The sequence below is a fragment of the Molossus molossus genome, unplaced genomic scaffold, assembly GCF_014108415.1.
Source record: "Molossus molossus isolate mMolMol1 unplaced genomic scaffold, mMolMol1.p scaffold_m16_p_24, whole genome shotgun sequence".
NCBI lineage: Eukaryota > Metazoa > Chordata > Mammalia > Chiroptera > Molossidae > Molossus > Molossus molossus.
The window spans coordinates 794995-813464 of record NW_023425360.1 but is presented as its reverse complement, the minus strand read 5'-3'; the positions used below and the strand labels follow the sequence as shown (position 1 = coordinate 813464).

At 52.0% G+C, this 18470-nt stretch overlaps 1 protein-coding gene across 4 annotated transcripts in view; it reads left to right on the top strand.

Annotated features, from left to right (window-relative positions):
* Nucleotides 1-18470, top strand: part of TBC1D2B (TBC1 domain family member 2B) — a 43369-nt gene that overhangs the window by 3832 nt on the left and 21067 nt on the right. For 2 of the 4 annotated variants that reach the window (XM_036277996.1, XM_036277998.1), the window contains exons 1-2: nucleotides 7116-7251; nucleotides 14613-14766. In XM_036277996.1, the coding sequence (XP_036133889.1) occupies nucleotides 7144-7251; nucleotides 14613-14766 (262 nt within the window). In that variant the 5' untranslated portion in view covers nucleotides 7116-7143. Of the gene's footprint in view, nucleotides 1-7115; nucleotides 7252-14379; nucleotides 14439-14612; nucleotides 14767-18470 lie in introns of those variants that run through there. The other 2 variants (XM_036277997.1, XM_036277995.1) reach the window with 2 other exon arrangements.

Here is an 18470-nt window from a genome sequence, read left to right as displayed (position 1 = left end):
CAATTCATCTTCCCTTTCACCTTTCAGATCCAAGGAGTCATTTGCATAAGCTTTAATTTCTTCATTTTAGGGGCCGGCGGTAGGGGAGACCCTGACTGCCAAGAAGCATTGTAGGTTGGAGGGCATAAGCCCCGCTCAAACTTCAGCTAGTTGCATGTAATTTTACAGACACCGTTTCTTTTGACAGATGAGTTAAAAAGAAAAGAAAAGAAAAATCAGCAATTTACTTATTGTATTAGCATATGTTTCTCATTTTAAAGCGTCTTTCCGCCTTCTCTGGAGAAGCTGTGGTTTTGTTGGGCTGTTTCACTGCTTGAGCCTTAATGTAAGCTGATACTGGAATTTCTCGGTAAGCGTCCTGTTCCTGCACGCAGGGATCTGGTCCAGCGCCTTATTTTACAGACGAGGGAATGGAGGCCAGAGAGGGGGCTTGACTTGCCTGTGATCATGAATCCAGACCCAGACCCTCTTTGAAAGGAGAGACTCTGGGAACAGTGAGTGTCCAAAATGTAGTGCATGTCACTGTGTTGCCTCTTCTGATACATGTGTCTTTTCCGACTTTGGAAGTCAGTGGTTTTGGATTTGATAAGGTGAAGTGGTTTTTCCTTTACTGCACTGGATTTCTCCTTTTCATGCAGCTAGAAACCACCGGGACCGTTTTACCAACCGGCTCTTTACCAGGATGTGTAGGACCTGTCACTAGACATTTGGGAACTGCTACAACCGTCGGGCAGAGACTGATGCTTCCTGGGGCGGGGGGTGGGGCGGGGTGTAGGGGTGCTGAGGCTTCTTTCTCACTGAGCTTTACTGGGATCTGAGGCACAGGAGACAGTTGTGGGGTGACTGGCACTTAGGGAAGGAGAGCATGTGGCTGGCTGGGGCTGAAGCTCCGGTGATCTCTGCCATCCCCAGAGCGAGGGGCAGCATCGCACTGCCAGAGGCGAGTCTTCGGCCCGTCCTCCCTCTCTGGAAGGCATGTGCTGGCTTCCGAGTCATGCTACTGAACAGTCATGCATTCCTGTTCTCCAGCCTCCGTCGTGGGGAAATGCGTGTTCCCTGGTGCTGAAGTTGCTCTCACCTTGGTGACCAGCCTTGTTGGCCTGGGCGGCCATGGTGTGCTCAGGGCCAGCCCCTGGCCGGACGGTTCTGCTAGGCTGGCCTGCCCGGGACCCCTGCTCAGGCATCTGGAAATCCTGTCTTTCACCAAGATGGGGCTTTTCCTGGGTTGTCAGGGCTTCCTGATGAGTGAGTTGTGTCAAGGCCTGCACATGTGTGCAGTATCACCACGGCTTTCCACCTCCCCCGCCTGCCACGCAGTTCTCACTGCAGTGTGGTGCCCACCCACTTCCTGCCCCCGAGGACCACTTTTATATTCTTGCCTCCCAGAACAGGGCCTGGCACAAAGGAAGCCCAGGTAGGCATTTGTTGAACGAATGAACAGAAGTTTGTCACCCAGTAAGTGTTGGTTTTGAGGTAAGCTGCGACCCTTTAGAAGCGATCTGCCAGAATTCTCATGTATCAGCGGACATGCACACCTCGTGCCCTGGAGGGGCTGCTGCTCAGTGAGTGCCACGCGGTGTGCTGGCACCCAGCCTCCAGGAGGAACGATGTACCCCGGTTGCTCGGGCCTGTATCTTCAGGTCTCTTGTATTTCACGCCCACAGTCCAGACTCTAAGGGCACTTACATCAGCAGGCGGATGTCTTCTGTAAGCGGCCACACAGTCAGTAGTGTGGTCTTGCAGCCGTACCATCTCTGACCACTCCACACTGTGGCCGTAGTCCAGAAACAGCTGTAGCATCGGTGTAGCTATGTTCCCACAGCTTTATCTGTGGACTGAAATTTCGTGCAAGTTTCACATGTTCAAAACATTGTTCTTTTGATGTTTTCTAGACATTTAAAAAAATGTAAAAACCATTCTTGGCTTGTAGGTATATTAAAAAGGACAGTGGGCTAGACTTGGCCTCAGCGTTGCTTCTGTGGGGTGGACAGTTCTCTTTGGTCAGGTGCCTTTCCACACGAGCTACTGGGTACTTCGGGTCAGAGCAAAATACGTACAATACCTTCCCCTAGAGAGAAGAGCCTTCTCAGTGAAATGACTCTCAGATGGGGGGGGGGGGGAGTGTTTTGATGAGGGATTTTCTGTTTTCTCAGAGATTTATGTAGTAGGGTCTCAGTGACACTGGAGTAGTGTTTACCTGCATACTACTAGGCCCAGGCCTCCGCTCGGTTCTGTTTGCTTCATAGAATGAATACAGTGTAGAAACTGAGCGTCAGGCAGCAATGATGCTTCTGAGCAGCATCTGCTAAACAATCTACCTGGAAACCCGGTGACAGGAACATGCTGGGCATGCTGGACAGCTGTGTGTGTGAGGCCCTATGGGGCACAAGGCTGAGATGATCTCTGGGGCAGAGATCTGTCTGGGGTTTACCCTGCATCCCAGTTCCTAGAGGAATGTCAGGTGTGTGTGAGAGGAATGCTCCCGCCCCTCGTGTCCTCGTGGGGTGTCCTCACCTCTGCTGCACGGTCACAGGGAGGTCTGCAGTGTGCGTGTCGTCATTCAGCAAATATCCTGCACCTGCCATGGTGCAAGTGTTATGCTTTTTCTGCAGATACAGCAGGGAAAATTTTCCATTCATTTAAGAAATTACAGCGTTAAGGCTTTAAAAATAGATTAGCACTTGATATGGTCAAAGAATTGCGAGAGCTTTTAAAAAAAACTTTGAGAGGCACCATATTTGCCTGTGGTGTTCAGTGTTGGGCGTGAATATCACATGTCTGCCAGGTTCAGGTCTGAGGGAAGTCTGGCACCCTTCCACAGTGAATGAAGGGGAGAGGGCATCCTGAGTTGGATGTGGCCCAGAGCCAGAAACCTGTGCTTCGTGTAATGATTTCTGTGGGCACTGCAGCCTTGGAGAGGTCTGTGTTTACTGATTATCAAGAAGTGCTCCCTGGAGAAGACAGGCCAGGGAGTTGGTCAGGCTTTGGTATAATTGTGTAACTGCTCAAAGGTTTGGTTCTTCTCGGATCAGCAAGCTGTGTTTTCCATCAGATGGAATCAGCATCTTTCCATGCTTGGCTGTTTGCTTTTTCAGACTGATTGTTGGGAGACGGACTCTGGTGGAGAAGGGGAGAGTCAGGAGCTGAGGCTTGGAGCTTTTCCTCCTCTGGCTGTTTACAGGGCCAGCCCTACTAGAAAGCAGGCTTTCCCTTAGCCTGCCTCAGATGAGAACCTGTCTGCCTGTGGGAGGCAGGCCTGGCCTTCAGTGTGAACTGAGCAGGCCAGTGTTATCGGAGATGTTGATCTTGCTTTATAAGAGTTATTTCTTGGTAGCAAGCCCAGTCTTCACTTCCCTTTCTAGTCGTCTGATGTCCGGGGTAGGCTGGGCTTGCAGAGAAGGTGGCCTGGCTTTAGAAATGTAATCAGCCAGCCAGCCATTCACCTAGCAGAGTTGTTGAGCAAGGCCCTGTGGGCATAGGGCTATGGCAGGAGCCAAGCGTTACCTGTGGCCACAGGGAGCCTGCCTGCTCTTTTCCTGGGCTGTGAGGAAGACATTGTCTTCAAGTGGCTCTGTGAGCTGCAATAAACCCCTTGGTTTATCCCTGATGCAGACTGAAGGGGCCCTTAGGGATCAGCCGTCTCTGTCCCCACCTGCCACAGTGAGGACACTGAGTCCCAGCTAGGGGTGGCATCTCCGGCACCAGAGCCTTTCCCAGACACATGACCTGTATTTTATCATTGTAAATGGAGCAGTTTGATGATGTTTGCTTTTTATTTCCATCTTAACCCACTGGTAGGAAATTAGGCTTATTCTGTTTTTTAATTGCTTTTTTTTAAAACTTTTTTTTCTTTATTGATTTTAGAGAGAGAGGGAGAGGCAGAGAAAAATAGAAACATCGATGAGAGAGAACATTGACTGGCTGCCTCCTGCATGCCCCCCACTGGGGATCGGGCCCGCAATCTGAGCATGTACCCTGACCGGGAATCGAACAGGCGACCTCTCGGTGCAGGGTCAACGCTCAACCACTGAGCCACACCAGCCGGTCTCTGTTTTTAATTATTGCATATAGATACTTAAATTGTACATTTACCTATTTTGTGTGGTAGCATAAGTTTAATATGTCATCACCTGAAGGTTGGAAATGAACAGTACAAGTGATGGATTTCCAGGTGGTCTTCTGAGCAGTATGCTAGTGGCAGACGAGGCCTGCCGTCCCTGTTCTGGGCCTTCTCTGGGGGTGTTCCCATGGCCTCCGAACCTGCTTTCTCTTACTGCTCTGGGAGCCCGGCCCTCTAGCCTCAGGAGTGAACCAATTTTAAGCTTGACAGCGAGGCCCTCTCCCACCTACTCTCCCTGAGCGACATGCTGATAAGGCTTCTTTCATCTTTGTCATGTAAAGGGCAGCGCTCTGGACCTGTGCTTCCTAAACTTGGTGTGGGGAAGACGCCTCCAGGGATCCTGCTAAAATGTAGATTGCAGGGTTCCGCCCCCAGAGGTCCTGATTCAGGTGGTCAGGCCAGGGTGGGCCTCAGGAACCTGCACTTCTCTCCACCATCTGACTCCTCCACTGCAGGCCTCCGTGGCCTTCCCTTTGAGAACCACTGCTGTCTTCAGATCCTGAGTGATGGGTCGCTTGGGCTCTGAAGGAAAGAGGACTAGACAGCCCTGGACTGCGTGGAAGAGACTGGGGAGCTGAGCCCTCATCTCAGGTGGCACTCTGTGGTTTCTATCTGTGCATCCTCTTACATTCTGAGTTTGTGTGCTGCAGGGAATGGTTTGGGGCCTGTTATCCCCTCTCCAGAATTCCTCCCAGGCCCTGAGGTTTCCGTCCCCCATGCAGTCACTTGGTCCCTGGCACACCACCACATGCTCAGGTCCCTCCAGGACTTGCAGGGGGAGCTCTCGAAGGGCACTGGTGTCTCTGGGAGAGTCAGTTTTAGCGATGGCCACCACCGAATAGCTGGTAGTACTTTCAAGCCCCCTGTTTGCCCTGCGCAGAGGGTGAATAACAGAGGGATGTAGGAGAACCACCTGAAATTTCTTGAGACACCAGCTCTACCTTAAAAGACTGTTAGAAGCCAGCATGCTTCCCAAACACTCCTGTGAATTCACTGACGGGCCAGGCAGATTTCTGGGACCAGACTCCCCTGCACCCTGAATCTCTGCTGGGATTCTACCTCTCCCAAACCCAGTTCCTAAAACTCCATTTTAATTCAGGCATCCATGTATCTTAGTTTTAAGTTAAAAACACCAAGCCAGGGCAGTGCAGTGTTGCGTGGGGTGTGAAGACCATTGCAGTCCAACAGGCTGCTGGCTGTGGCTGCGGGAGTGTATCCTGAGCTCGTGGAGCCTCGCTCTGCCATCGTGCAAGGGCTGTGGCTGCGGGAGTGTGTCATCCTGAGCTCGTGGAGCCTCGCTCTGCCATCGTGCAAGGGCTGTGGTTGCGGGAGTGTATCCTGAGCTCGTGGAGCCTCGCTCTGCCATCGTGCAAGGGCTGTGGCTGCGGGAGTGTATCCTGAGCTCGTGGAGCCTCGCTCTGCCATCGTGCAAGGGCTGTGGCTGCGGGAGTGTATCCTGAGCTCGTGGAGCCTCGCTCTGCCATCGTGCAAGGGCTGTGGCTGCGGGAGTGTATCCTGAGCTCGTGGAGCCTCGCTCTGCCATCGTGCAAGGGCTGTGGCTGCGGGAGTGTATCCTGAGCTCGTGGAGCCTCGCTCTACCATCGTGCAAGGGCTGTGGCTGCGGGAGTGTATCCTGAGCTCGTGGAGCCTCGCTCTGCCATCGTGCAAGGGCACAGCTAGGGAGAGCCATAGGAATGTGGCCTGTGGTCACTGGGCGGCCACGTGCTCCCTTTCCTCTGAACAGAAAGCATCTGGGCTTCTGCATTTCCTACAGGAAGAGCAACCCCGGGGGGACCTTGTCTTTGACCTTGTCTGGGTGAAATCTGTCACCCAGGTGGCTTTGCTGAGGCCAGGCCCCTCACAAGCCCAGTTCCCTTATTGCCCCTTTCCCAGAATTTTGCTTGTCTCTGTCCTGTTTGTATGTAGGCTCTCGTCTCCTAGTCGGTTACCATGAATTTCTAAATTCTGTTCAACTTAAAGCTAAAAACTGTGTTAGCTGCAGATGGGTCCAAGAAATGGCTTTTCTCTCAAGGTCTTTGCTTTTTTTTTTTTAATCCTCACCCGAGGACATTTTTCAATTTTTTGTACAGACAGAGTGGGAGGGAGAGAGAGGAAGTGAGAGAGGGAAACATCGACGTGAAAGGGACACATCGAGTGGCTGCCACCCGCATGACCAACTAGGGCTGGGGACAAACTGCAACTGAGGTACATGCCCTTAGCGGGAACCGAACCCGGGTCTCTCCGGACCGCAGGCGATGTTCTAACCGCTGAGCCAAACCGGCCAGGGCGTTGCTTTTTTTTTTAATCCTCACCTGAGGATATTTTTCCATTTACCTTCAGGTAGTGCGGGAAGGAGGGGGAGAGAGAGAGAGAAACATCTATGTATGGGAGAGAGATAACATCAGTTGGTTGCCTCCTGCATGACCCTAATGAGGGCTGGGGACTGAACTGCAACTGAAGTATGTGCCCTTGACCGAAATTGAACCCGCGACTCTTTGGTCCACAGGCAGACACTCTCAACAGCTGAGCCAAACCGGCTAGGGCTTAAATATGCTTTTATTTATTTTTCAGAGAGAGGAAGGGAGAGAGAGATAGAAACATCCATGTGAGAGAGAAACATAGATTGGCTGCCTCCTGCACACCCCCCACTGGGGATTAAGCCTGCAACCCGGGCGTGTGTTCTGACTGGAAATCATACGGGACCTCACAGTCCATGGGACGACGCTCAGTCCACTGAACCACACTGGCTGGGCTCAAGGTGTTTGCTTTTTAAAGTGAATGCTGAGCCCTGGCCTGTTTGGCTCAGCAGCCTGTGGACCAGAGAGTCCCAGGTTCAGTTTCCGCTAAGGGCACGTACCTCGGTTGCAGTTTGTCCCTGGCCCCGGATGGGGTCCTGTGGGTGGCAACCACTTGATGTGTCTCTCACATCGATGTTTCTCTCTCTCTCTCTTCCTCTCCCTTGCGCTCTATCTGAAGATACATGCAAAAATGTCCCCAGGTGAGGATAAAAAAAAAAAAAGTGAATGCTGACTGTTAGAGATGGCAGGACCACCACCTACCTCCCAGAGCAGATGAGGAGTGGGCACCTTCCCGGAGAAAAGCCACCCCGCCGACTCCAGTTGTTCTGGAAAGTGAGTGTCTAGCTTCTTACTCCGTCTTTGAAGGGATTTAGATTGGAATACATGTGATTATTCTAATTAGGTATGAGTGTGCAAGGCCTCAGTTTGATAAGACAGAAGACACGCATGTGTTATGTTCACCAGAGGAGTGGAGGTTCATGCAGTCGTGGTCCGTTCTCCGAGGGGCCAGGAGACCTGCTGTTACTCCCCTTCTCAGCCTCAGTCGCTGGGTGAGACACAGGGTTTCAAAACCATCCAGGGAAAAATTACTTTTTTTTTTTTTTTTTTTTAACTGGTACTGAGCTAGATCCCTTGGGCTTGTTTCCAGGCTCATGATTTTGAAACACTTAAAAGAAAATTTGGAACCAAGAGTTATTTTTCAACTTGGGATTGCAGTCTATTTTTTATGTGAGCAGTCCCAGGCTGCTTCCAATATTCTTGTGCTTTTTATTGCTTATGGAAGAATTGCCTTAGACACAGCTCAGAAATCCCGATAGCCTTCCTTAGACGTAAGAAACAAAAATCCCTTCATTCTGAGCAGCTTGTGGATAATTTGCTTCCCCTGGGACGTCAGACTTCCTGTATCTGGATCTGTTTGCCTTCCTGCGGCTCCTTCATGGCTGCCGGTTGTGCTGTCCTTCTGGCTATAAACATGGTAGGCCCTGACCCTTTGCGGGGAAGCCCAGATTTCTCGTTCTAGTGACGGAGCTGCTGTGTCATCCCATGGGGCCTTAGGAGGAATGAGCGAGTGGTTCTGTAAGGGCATCAGGTGGCCGTGTAGATGGGATCTCTGACCTGACTTCCGAGGAGCAAGTAGGAGTTTGCAGGTGGGTGTTCGTGCAGTGGGAGCAGGGGTCATGGAAGCTGGCTTCTGTGTGCCTGTCATGTGGGAGAGAAGCTATAGTCCGTGGGGTTGGGGCAGTGTGGGCCGAAGCACCATGCCAGAGGGCTTGGCTGTGTAACCCATCAGAGAGTTCTCAGCATGGGACACATAAGACTTGATGGTGGGGTGTGAGAAGAGGTTCCGGACGGGGAGACCGAAGACAACACCACCAGTCAGGACGCTGTTGCAGAGACCCCAGTAGATGAACAGAATGTCAAGGAGCATAAATCGGAGAGACTGGCAAGGGCGCTCTTGGGGCTGGAGACCTGGTGATTCTCTGATGCTGGACACGATCTCTGTCCTCCATATTTGGGCTTGTTCCTGCTCACTGCAGTCTGTTGCTAAGAATGTCCTCGGAGCAGAACTGTGGTCAGGCAGCCGTCTTCGGTGTGCAGAGCACCAGCCCTGGTGTGGGAGTTGGCGTTTCCCAGGGAGCCCAGCACCGTGCAGGCTTTCCGTTGACCTTGTCTGGGGCTGGGGTCATCGAGATTTCACTACTTGGGAAAACCGTAGAGGAACTTCTGATTCCTGCTGAAATGCTGAGAGGATGGATTTGTCCTGGACCCACACTTGTCCTTATCCCCTGACCGCAAGGAGCGCAGGCCCACCTTTGACTTCTGACTGTGCCTGTGGGATCTCGGCCACATGAGCACGTGGGTGGTGGATGCCTAGCAGTGGTCTGTGCACCAGGCACTGTCCTGAGCTTAGCACGGAATATCTCATTTAGTCAACACAGTGCAGCAGGTTCCTGTGGTCTTCACATGTTAACAAGGAGGAATCTGGGCCTGGGCATGTTGCCTCCCAGCCAGCACCTGGCAGAGCTGGGGTTTGAGCCAGACCACTGGGCTCCAGAGTCCTTGGCAGTAGGTACATCATCTTATCTTGCAAGATTGTCATGAATCAAATTTAAATTTATTTCCCCTTATTAGTTCACCATGCCTTCATTTCTTTCCAAAATTTTAGCCAGTTTTCCTAAGGCCATTATTTAATAATTAATACTTTTCCCATTGATTTGATTTTAAATGCTACCTAAATATTTCATATATGCTTAGCCTTATCCTTTGATCCTCTGGTCATACAGTGCTGGTTTAATGATTTATTTATTTTTTTATAATATGCTTACCTATTTGGTAGGGCAAAGCCTCATGCCTTATTTATTTTTTTAGAATTCTCAAAGGTTAAACTAGATACATTTCATAATCTCTTTGCTATCCTTTGATAGCAGATTCTCCGTTCAGAATTTTGACTGGATGTTTTAGAAGCTTCTGTAATACATGAAGGTTTCTGAAACGGACACCCAGACATTTATACTTCTGTCGTCATCGTGAACAGGTTCCCAGGTCTCGCTGGGAGCGTCTCTGAGGTGAGGACTGGCCAGGTCGCACCCAGCCCATGTCCCTGGCGTAGCTGCCACGTTAGCCTAAGTTTGGCCCTTTTTTTTTTTTTTTTTTTTAATATGTCTTTATTAATTTTTTGGAAAGAGAGGAAGGGAGAGAGATAGAAATGTCAATATGAGAGAGAAACATCAGTCGGCTGCCTCCTACATGCCCCCTACTGGGGATGGAACCTACAGTCCGGGCGTGTGCCCTGACAGGGAATAGAACCAGACCTTCTCAGTCCCTGGGACGGACGACACTCAGTCCACCGAGTCATGCCGGCCGGGCCTGTGTTATGCTTTTAATCAATATTTGCCAAGTGAGTGAACGCTGTTTTTACGTACATGGTGTTTTTCTGTTTTCCTTCTTTTGGATTACTTTAGAAAGATTCCCAGGAAAGGAGTTGTGGGTTGAAGGAGAGATGAGCATTGTTACAGCTTCTAAAAGGTGCTATGTTTTGATAGATGACCCCTTACCACAGGGCGGGGCCCCATGGGTAAGAGAGCTTGGGTCAGTTGTGTAACGAGGATGAAGTCAGGCACGAGGCCCAGCTCCTGTGTGTGCGCCACCCCTCCCCCAGTAATGCCCTTGTCTGCTGAACGTGCCCTTGATAAGTGTGTGTTGAAGTGAATGAACTTGTGCCTTGGCCTGTTTGGCTCAGTGGTTGCAGCATTGTCCCTTGGACCAGAATCTCTGGTTCGATCCTGGGCCCAGTCAGGGTCATGCAGGAGGCAGCCAATCGATGTGTCTCTCTCACATTGATGTTTCTCTCTCACTTTCTTTCTCTCCCTCCTTCCCTTCCACTCTATCTAAAAAAAAAAAAAAAAAAATCAGTGGAAAAGTATCCTCAGGTGAGGATTAAAAAAAGAAGAAAGAAATGAATACAGTTGTGATCAAATGACTATTGTGGGACTTTTCTGAGCCCCAAGGAGAGGTCTGGGCTTGGAGGGAAGGAGATCCCTGGGGTCCAGGAGGGGACAGGTGCTGGGGCCTGTCTTCCTGTGCGTGGAGACAGAGGCTTGTGGGAGCAGCTGGGGTGGCGCATGGTCCCAGGCAGCTGCCAGGGACTGGACCCCACCTCCAGCCACAACAAGGTGGCCTGGTCTTCATCCTCGGAACCAGCCCCTCATGTGATGGCACCAGAATGCACAGACATCTGTTATAGCAGGGCTGTGCCCACCCAGCCCTTGTCTGCGTGCCCCCCCCCCTCCCAGGACATCCTAGCAGCTGTGTAAGGGAACAACCAAAGTGGCTTCCCACGTGGTCTGTCCTGTGGGGGTTGGTGCAGTGTGAACTGGGATTGAGGCCGATGGAGGCAGTGCCAGCAGCGGGACGTGAGGAGAGGATGAGCGCTTAGCTGTAGGCATCTTGGGCCACAGTGAGGCCAGCGGGTCTGGCCTCTGCCTCCAGGGCATGTAGGCTAGTGCAGAACACACAGGGAGTGTCCCCCACCATGGGAAGCTGCCCTGGGCTAGATGGTGCTGTGACCTTCCTGTTCAGAGGGCGGCCAGGCTTGGGTCAAGGAAACCTCCTTGGAAGGTGGCATTTGCCTTGGGCTTTGAAGGCTGAGTAGGAGTGGAGACATGGGAGGCTCAGGATATGGCCCCGAGAGCCTTCAGACAGGCATGCTGACCCCCAGCCCCTGCTGGCTGCTTGCCTGGTCCAGCGTGCACTCCGCTGTGGAGCTCAGCCTGTCACTTCCCTTCCAGCAGGACGGCAGTGTCCGTCTGGCTGTACAGCATTTAAATGGTCATTGGGAGGCGAGGCAGGTGCTGATTCTCCGGAGCCCCTCTAACCCCCGGCAGGCAGGTGCTCGTGAGCGTGCTGTGGGTGACAGTGTCAGCACCGACCACGTCACCTGCCCTTAGCTCAACGCTGTGCAGTGGAGGGAATTCCCAGATGATCCGGGGCCCTACTTGCCCCGATTTCGGAGGGGAGTAAAGGTCCTGAGACTGTGAGCCAGTCCAGCCAGACTCACTCTTTTTGGTCCCTAAAGAAAACTGGCATCTCCATGGACATGACCGGCATGGGTGGTTGAAGCTGTGGGGGTGTCTAGTTAAAAAAGGAAGTTGTCTTGAGTCATAAAGTACCGTTGGCTGCCCCACACCCCACAAACCTGGTGCACTTGGCCTACGCTTGAACCCCCAGGCCATTTCCTACCCTCTGGGTTTCCTACCCACCTTGACTCTCGAAATGGAACTTATTCGTCATCATGATCTAGACCAGCTCTGTTTAATACAAAAACCACGTGAGCCATGATCTATATTTTTAAGTTTTCAGATACCTGCATTAAACGATGCAGGTATTAAAATTAGTTTTAATAACACATTTTATTTACCCCAGTGTACCCCGAACATGTCACTCTGTGGTACAGCTGCGCATCACATGCTTACTAGCCACATGCAGCTGCCGGACGGGGCGAATCTAGACGAACTGCACATGCCGGAGCGAGACGGGGGCAGCGAAGAGACTAGTTCTGATTCTACATCTGCCAGGACTCAGGCAGGCTCTGTGTCAGTAAAAGATGGCAGATGGAAAATGCAGGGGCTTTGGTTTCTGCAGATTTTGCCATGTTTTGCTCTCGGTCCTGCCCTGTCCTGTCCCCGCGTGTGTTGCTGTGTTTGGGCTTCAGCTTCCTTCGAGAAGGGCCTTCCGGCCTCCCTGCTGCACACCCCGGCCACGTGCCCACCGCGCCGCCTCTCAGGGCTCGGGTGGCAGCGCCCCCCAGGCTTTCAGAGGCCTCTGGGCTTTCAGATAGGAAAAGGAGCCTGCCCTGCGGTTTGGCTCAGCAGTCAAAGCATCAGCCCTGTGCCGAAGGGTCTCAGGTGCGATTCCCAGTCAGGGGCATACACCTGGCTTGCAGGTTCGCTCCCCAGCCCCAGGTGGGGTTGTGCAGGAGGCGGCTAGTCGGTGTGTTTCTCTCACATCGATCTTTCTCTCTCCTTCCCTCTACTCTATCTAAAAAAAAAAAATCAATGGAAAAGTATTCTTGGGTGAGGATTTAAAAAAAAAACCTGTTACTCACTGTCTCGAGGTGTTTGCTTCCTTCTTGGCCAGGTTTCTGTAACATGAATAATGTGTCAGGCCTGGAAAAAGAATGTGATCTAAAAGGGTTTTTGCCTCAGAAATTTAGAGAGAGATGATTAAGAGGTTACTAATTGTTCCCTAGTTAGATTTATTATGTAGAGATGTGAAGGAAGAACGTTTTCCTGTAAAAAGCAGATTTTCCATCATGCCTGTGGTGTAGGAGACAGCTGGAGAGGTTGGCAAGGGATCTGACCCCGTGAGTGTTTGTTCGAGAGTGTTTGCTGAGCACAGACAGGAACAGGAGCATGTGCAGATGGGGGTGGGGCAGGCAAGTGTCTGGACAATGGCTGGTGGTCTTCTCCCTGGGACAGGGATGGGAGCCAGGCAAGGAAGCTGGTGGAAGGACCAAAACCCACACACACGCATATGCGTGTACACGCTAACCAAACAGTTTCCGCCATGCTGGGGGTCGTGAGATGTGGTGGGGTGGGGGCTCAGTATGGGCCCTGTGAAAGGAGGGGGGGCGAGGTGGGCTTTGCCTGCGGTTGGCTCTGGTCGTGTTGCCCGGCCGCTCTCCTGTCCCTCCCCTGGGAGAGCTGGGTTCCCTTTGCCCTGCCCAGAGCTGGCCGAGCCCCACCACCATCATCCCACGCTTCATGGGCCTCGTGGGTGGGCTGATCTCCCAGACCTGCATCCTGTCCTCTTCTTTTCCACAGCAGTGACATCGTCTAATCACGTCACTGAGTTAGATGCCGGAAAAATGGAGACATCTGGGAGTTTGTGGTTATTGGAGAAGGTGACATGAAGCCCAAACTGTGAACCCTTTGATTGTGCAGGTGGCAGGTTTCCTGAACTTTGAGTACCGTCCCCTTGCCCACTTCCTCTTGCTTAGGTGTCTGCTCCGTGTTCTTTGTCCCAGCAGCCGCCTTGCCCTGTTGACCTCTGCTGTGGCACCCCACGCACTCACAGACACTGGTCTCTTGTCCTCTGTCTCATGAAGCCAGGCCCTGACCCCAGGTATCTGTTATTTCTGATAGAGAACGTTAATGGTGAATCTTGGTTAATGGGCGGATGCCATGATCGCTTGGCTGATAGGTGGAAGAACTTTCTGTAAGATACCCAGAGGTTCTGTATGCCGGGGTGTGGACGTCTGGCCCTCGAAACCAATACCAGCTAACGTCACCTGCCTCACCAAATCAGCCTGACCAAATACAGCAGCTAATTTCTAAGCTGATAATTTTGTATGGCCCAAGAATGATGTTATAAATATCCAAATGGCCCTTGGCAGAAAGATGGTTCCTACCCCTGCCATGGCTATCCTTACCTGGGACTGTGTGAGCAAGTGTCACTAGCAAGACCCAGGTTGGAGCCCCGGAGACTGTCTCGTGCTGTGGACAGGAGCAGACTGGTCTCCAGGCCTGGCACTTGCTGCCAGTTCCCACCGGCCTCGGGCCCTGGAACCACTGTCTGATGTCTGCTCACCTCCCTGACGCAGTGTTGATGAGGTGCCTCCTCAGGCTCCTTTGTGGGGCCCACACCTGCCTTCTCGCTTGTTCACAGCTAGTTCATTGTTTGGTTTTGTTTCTCATCCTGGTTGAGTTTTGTTTTTGTTTTTGTTTTTAATGTACATGTAGTGAAATTCACTCTCTGTCACGTGGAGCTCTGTGAGTTTGATAAATGCATAGCCTCGTGTCCACTACCATGGTCAGGATGCAGACAGCTCTGTCACCCCCAACTTCTCCTGTGCTGTCCCTTTGTTTGCAGCCACTCCCCTCACCCCAAGCCCTGGCAGCCACAGATTTATTTCCTGTGCTTATAGTTTTGCATTTTAAAATGTCACATCCATGTAGATTTTTGAACCTGGCTTCTTTTACGCATGCACTAAATATTCATCTGTGTTGGATGAAGCAATGGTTTGTTGTTTTTTGTTGCTAAACAGTATTCCTGGTGTAGGTCTTGAATTGAAATTTGTTTGACCTGTTTTTCTAAACTATCCCTTTCAGGTGGCGAGATGTTCAGTCTGTCCTCACACTGGTTTTCTGAACCTTCGTCGTCTTGGCCATAACACTTCCCCTCTGTCTTTCTAGGCTCCTAATCGTCAGCTCATGACGTACTGGCTACAGGAGCTGCAGCAGAAGAGATGGGAATATTGCAACGGTCTCGACATGGTCAAGTGGGACAGCAGGACCTCCACCACCCTCGGGGACTTTGCTAAGGGCCTTGTAGCCAGAGATGCCACAGGTGAGTCAGAAACAGACCTGCGTCAGCTCTGGCGTGTTGCCGTTGGACACAGCGAGGCAGCATCGCTGGGAGCTCAGAGCGAAGTCATGGTGACGGCCCCTTGTGATCCATACCTACGAAGTGCTTCCGTGTCCAGAGTTGCATTCAGACCTCGTCGTGACCTTGGGAGTGAGGCGAGGCCAGTGCCAGGCAGCCTGTGGGGGTGACACAGCTGAGGTCGGCAGGCAGCATGGGGCTGGGGGCCAGGTGCTTTCTGCCCACCTGGGTGCACAGTGCGCATGTCTGCACCTCCGTGCTTGGCTGGGCAGAGTGGCACTGGGACGGCTTCTCAGAGAGCTCACCTGCAGCCCAGTGTGTGTCTCAGGGAGACTTTTTTCTTGTTTTATCTGTATTGATTTTAGAGAGAGATAAAGGGAGAGGGAGAGAGAGATAGAAAATTGACAAGAGAGAGGATCCACCACCTCCTCCTGCACGCCCCCCACTGGGGATCGGGCCCACAACCTTGGCATGTGCCCTGACCGGGAGTCGAACCAGTGACCTCTTGATGCAGGGTCGACACTCAACCACTGAGCCACACCAGCCGGGCATCTCAGGGAGATTTTAAGTGTCAAACTGCAGTGCTGCTTCCTCCTGGATCTGTGGCATCTCCCTAACTCACGGCCGCCCCTGGCCGCTTGCCTGGGCATGTGTGCAGCTGACTGCTTTTGGAACAGATGCCTTCTTAGACTTTGTCTTTTTCCTCCAACCTCCATTTTTGTGCCAGCCTTGTTTTCAGCCAGTCAGGTCTTTCTCAGCAGGGTGGCCCTCTCGTCTGCGGGAACCGCTGCATGTGCTTGTGCCCGTTGTTCATCGTCCTGTGAGAGCTCTCAGGTCGTTTCATCGACATCCTGATTCTAACGGCACGAGCGGCGGTGATGCCTTCATTTTCTTTTTTTTAATTGATTTTAGAGAAAGAGGAAGGAAGAGGGACAGAGAGAGAGAAACGTCGATGAGAGAAAACATCGATTGGCTGCCTTCTGCATGCCCCCCCATCAGGCCCACAACCGCAGGTGCCCTGACTGGGAATCCAATCGGTAACCTCTTGGTGCAGGGTCAGCACTCAACCACTGAGCCACCCCAGCCAGGCAATGTCTTCATTTTCAAGCTTAAAGCCTCTAGGTTTAGTTCACCAATCTACTCGTTATTGACTGAGTTTTAAGCCACTGTTGTAGTGCTTTTGATCAAAAGGAACTCAATAACTCAGTGCTGACGCCACTTGGAACGCTTGGAAACTGCAGGGGAATGGGCAGTGGGCACAGCGGGCCCTGGTCTGCCTCAGCTCCTCACTCTGAGGGCCCGGGGCTCCTCCAGCAAAGGCACCAAGGTGGCACCTGAGCGGAGGGCTGCAGAGGGGCACCCAGCCCTGTGCTGTGTGTAGCATGTCCTTCCTTCTTTTGAGCCAGAATGTTGGACGTGGGAGCCAGAGAAAACATCTGAAGCTCATATTTGATTTTCCTCACTTGGTTTGGGGACTCTAAATACAGAGTTTAGAGTCTGTACCACTGACATTTATTCATTCCTCCCCTTGGTGATGGGTGGCAGCTATACAGCTATTAGCTAATCACACCAGGTCCAGTTCTCCCCGGATATGTGTCCTCAGTGGGGGGTGGGAGAGCACGTGGACTTGTGATCAACGAGACACGCGGACTGGCACACCTGGAGCTGTCAGAACCGGGTGGCTCACCTCTCCTTTGTGGTGCTTAGATTACACTGTGTCCCCACTTGGAAGCTGTCTCGACTGACTGCTCCTTCACAGTCTGGATTAAACTCACTTTGGTAAAGGAAAGAAAAAGCATTTTCAGATTCACCCCACTCTGCCCTTCTCCACCTCGCAGCCTGATGTCCAGGCTCATTTTGCTGTCGTCTTTGATGTGGGATCGGCCTCTCCAGTGCTCTTTGCTTCTTTCTTGGACAGCAGTGCGTCCTGGGCGTGGCCCGACAGGGTCCCTCCTGCAGCAGCCAGCTGTGCCCTCTCAGGGCTGCTGGCGGCACCTGGCCCTGGGGCAGCGGCTGGAGCAGGACAGGAGGGAGCTCCACCGAGGCAGCCCCCGTGAGCACGGCCCCCCGGTGTTAGCGTGGCATCTGTGGGGCGGCTGGGTCAGACCTGGGAGGCTGGGGCTGCCCAGGCCACATTGGAACGACAGGTGGTGCTGGAATCAGACCTGGGAAATGCAAAGCTGTCGTCCAGAGCTCACTCAAAGTTGTCGTTTAGGCCCTTGAAAATGTTTAAAAAGAACAGAGAAAGTCTAATGCAAACCTCCCAAGTACAGACTTTCTGTCCCGCTGACACCATGAAATCAAACACCTTGAATGCAGCCTGTCCTCTTACAGGCGTCCAGGGAGCCGCCCCAGCCAGTGTGTGCCCGCGGCAGTTCCTTGAATGCTAATGTCAGGACGCGCATTGAGGAGCAGCCCGCAGCTCTGCTCTGATTTAAGTGAATCTCATGTGATCGTCTAAAAACTGAAAACCAGACAGAAATAACAATAATAGCCAAAGCTGGGAAATAGCTTCTTTTTCACATCAAACAATTGTATTTAGAAATGACCTGTTCTGCCCTGGCCGGTTTGGTTCAGCGGTTAGAGCGTCCGCCTGCGGTCCGGAGAGACCCGGGTTTGGTTCCCGCTAAGGGCATGTACCTCGGTTGCAGTTTGTCCCCGGCCCTGGTTGGTCGTGCGGGTGGCAGCCACTCGATGTGTCCCTTTCACGTCGATGTTTCCCTCTCTCTTCCTCTCTCTCCCTCCCACTCTATCTGTACAAAAAATGGAAAAATGTCCTCGGATGAGGATTAAAAAAAAAAGAAAAAAGAAATGACCTGTTCTGACAACATCCTCCCTGGCTTCTCGTCCCTTTACTCCACCCACCCCCAGGGCTTCTACTTCCCCAGGAAGCATTTCCAGTGTGGGCGACGGTTACTCAAGGTTTGGGGTTTTCTTGGTAATCTTGGGGTTTTTGTCTTGACAGTCCGACCTCATGGAGGGGCTGTGCTCACCTTGCTGCCAGCCCACACAGGAAGAAGTGGCTTTACAGTCCTTGTGTTTATTTCCTGGCTTGGCTTAGAGTCCTAATGCTTCGCCCTGGCCGGGTAGCTCAGTTAACTGGAGCACCGTTGCAGTGCACTAGGGTTGAGGGTTCCATCCCCAGCCAGGGCACATACAAAAATCAACCAATGCATAAATAACTAAAGCAATAAATTGATGTTTCTCTCTTCCTCCCTTTATCTCTCCCTCCTTCCCTTTCTCTCTCTATAAAAATCCATAAATAAAACATTAAAAGAATTATAATGCTTTACCCATGAGGAGTCGGGGAAAGACCAATCTTTGGGAAGCCAGGTGTCAGTTTTAACCTTCCTGCCGCCTCCTCCTCCTCACTGGCTGGCATACACACCCACTAATGCTGCGTGCCCACCTCTGATACAGTCACTGCACCTGCTGTGGTTGGTCCACCGCAGGGCAGGTAACTGCGTTCACATCCTGGCTCTGGGCTTTCGCGTCAAGTGAAACAGGTCGAGGGGACTGTCCCTCTTAGTGGTGTTTGAACTAGTTTTTTGTTTGTTTATTGGAACTCCTTTCCCAAATGAAATCATAAGAGGAGCTCCAGTATAAGAGTGAAAAGAGGGCCCTGGCCGGTTTGGCTCAGCGGTTAGAGCGTCGGCCTGCGGTCCAGA